We start from the raw sequence: 2,830 nt of genomic DNA, 5'->3' as shown, positions 1-2,830 counted from the left end.
AAGACTATGTTTCATGTGTGAGGGCTAGGCAGAAGGGAACCCCATGCTTTAGCTGTGCCACAAGTAGCTGGAACAGAGTGAAAAATGATAGTGTCCTACTGTATCTGGGAAGATAGCCATCTAACTGGGAACAAAGGTTGAGAAGTGGTAAGGAAGCCCTGTGTACTTGGCTCCGCCAGTCTGGAGTGGAGTCTTTGTCTCAGAGAGATGGGATAGACAAGGGAGGACACAGGTTTGGTTCATATGGTGTACACTCTCACAATTCTTAACAAGTTTTTGTAAATTTTTTTTTTGCACAACTGTTTCATGTTCCTAGGGCCATTTCCAGAGACTTTAAATGGTTGTTTTTTTGTTTCTATTTTTAATAATTGTTTACCAGTTTCATTAGGGAGCATGTCTACCGAGCTCCTCATGCTGTCATATCAGAAGTGGAATTCCCCAACCAATTCTTTGCAGTTCTAACCATGGACCATGTAAGTTGCTATTTCTCTCTTCTTCATGAGTATTTCCTTTCTTTGATTTCTCCTATCAAACAGCCGTATTAAAGAATGTACACCACATCCCCATACTTTTTCACTTTATAGTGAGGGCTGGAGTCAAACAGCATGCTGTCCCTCCCATGTGCCTGTCTATTCTCCAGATAATGTTCCACACTCCTATGTATTTAGTGTTTTATCAAGAGCATATATAGAATAGAAATGGAACTTTTCTTTGTCATATTCTTGGGTAGGGAAAAAGAGCAGATAGATCTGTTTGATGACACATGGACAAACTCTGAACCTCTCCACAGACCTGAGTTTCCAGGTGGATTGGATTTGATGTTGACTGGCCTCAAGTCATACAAAATGATTGATGATTATAGGCTCCCAGAATTGGAAAAGACCTTGTCTAACCTGAATGTCTAAGTATAATTAAGTCTGATACATGTTCAACAAGAAGACTACTCCATAGCCACTAAACAGCAATTATGAAATAATTTATCATTAGAAGTAATAATTCTCATTATATAATGTGAAATAGTAAGTAACATAGTGATGAACTTGGGGCTACAAGAAATTTTTAATTTTGTTCATACTCCAATTTCTTTTCATTTGTAAACTTTCCAGACATGTTTGGTCAATTAAGAAATCCCATAGTATGCAGGAAGATTTCTCTGAACCACATAGATTCTTTAGAAATGCAGATAGTCTGGTTGGGAAGCACTAATTTCCTTACTTCCCATGTCATAGGCTTCTACCCCTGGCCTACTTGGTTAATATCTAGCCCCCTTCCTATAATGCAATTCCTTATTTCTTGTCTTTTTCTAAAAAATATTTCCTTCAATTTTACCTATAATATGGGTTTGTTGTTTCAGGAGTCGGTGACATTCAGGGATGTTGTCATTAACTTCTCTGAGGAGGAGTGGGAATATCTGGATTCTGCTCAGAGGGACTTGTACTGGGATGTGATGATGGAAAACTACAGCAATTTAGTCTCACTGGGTAAATTTATCTGCCTCAAATAGCTTAAAATATGCTCTCTAGAATATCAGCTGATATTTAATGAACTCAAGTCCATCTTTTAAGAAACTTGGTGAATTTCTTCTGTTTCCAAAGGCATGCTTTTAGTGTTGTTGTGTTGCAGATGACACCTCCATTAAACATATTCAGCATTCTTTGTTATGTTCTTACCTACTCAGGCCCTTCATATAATTTCTACCTTCCTTGATACCAGGGAGCTGGATTTGACTTGTGAGATACATACAGCATATCACTGAGATATTATACGTTGAGTATCCCTTATCTGAAATGCCTGGGACTGGAGTGTTTTAGATTTCAGATTTTTCCAGAATAGATATTCTGGAAAATACATATATACATAATGAGATATCTTGGGAATGAGACCCAAGTCTAAACACAGAATTCATTTATGTTCCATATACACCATATACATAGAGCCTAAAGGTAATTTTATACAATATTTTAAATAATTTTGTGTACAAAACAAAGTTTATGTTAAGTACTTACATGTGGAATTTTCTACCTGTAGCATCATGTTGGCACTCAAAAAGTTTTGGATTTTGGAGCATTTCAGATTTTGCATTTTCAGATTGGTGATGCCCAACCTGTATATCGTATTTGAGCTCAGAATTGCAACACATGCTTTACTTTACTTTCTTATCCACCTTTTGGGAGAATAGCTAAGATACCATGTTCTCATTTGTTATAATTATCAAAAGAATCTCTACAATTTATATGTTGCTGGATTGATAAACAATTCATATTCATTTCGTCCCACAAATATTATACCTGCTTTGTGGTTAGAGAACTTTGCATTTAACATTAAATTGGTATTCCAGCAAGGACCTTTTAATGTCTCAGAAGTCTACAGAGTCTCCTCTCAACTTCCATAATTCTTGCTTTGTACTTAGCCCTGTCCTAAGCACTGTAAATAAATGACTCATTTTATTCTTACAATAACCCTATGACATAAGTACTCTTTGTATTATTATTTTACAGAAGAGATTGCTTACAACAAAGAGTATTTAGGTACTTTTCCAAGGCTACACAGCAATTTAGTGTCAGAGGCAGGTTTTCTACCGAGGCAGTCCAGCATGAAATACAGTGTTCTTAAATGTTACACTATACTGCCTCTCAAGACAAAGAATTGGCATGGGTTTAAATAACATAAGACCTTTCTTTACTCGTCTGTGTTTATTCTAAGGAGAATGTTGTTTTCAATTCCCTCATATTTCTCTTTTCTGAAGTCTTTATCAATATCATCTTGACTTTATTTTTTAACTTTAACCAATTCTCAAAAGTATATTTTAAAAATTAATTAAAATTTAAAA

General features: G+C 35.6%; 1 protein-coding gene across 1 annotated transcript in view; it reads left to right on the top strand.

The window, feature by feature from the left end:
• Window positions 1–1,359: 1,359 nt before the first annotated feature.
• ZNF529 (zinc finger protein 529) overlaps window positions 1,360–2,830 on the top strand; it is a 28,312-nt gene continuing 26,841 nt past the window's right edge. The window contains exon 1 of the mRNA XM_012651599.1: window positions 1,360–1,481. Coding sequence (XP_012507053.1) covers window positions 1,448–1,481 — 34 coding nt within the window. The 5' untranslated portion in view covers window positions 1,360–1,447. The remainder of the gene's footprint in view (window positions 1,482–2,830) is intronic.

This window comes from Propithecus coquereli, unplaced genomic scaffold, assembly GCF_000956105.1.
Source record: "Propithecus coquereli isolate 6110/MARCELLA unplaced genomic scaffold, Pcoq_1.0 Scaffold358, whole genome shotgun sequence".
NCBI classification, from domain to species: Eukaryota; Metazoa; Chordata; class Mammalia; order Primates; family Indriidae; genus Propithecus; species Propithecus coquereli.
The sequence above is the reverse complement of the archived record's forward strand: the minus strand, read 5'-3'. Positions and strand labels throughout refer to the sequence as shown.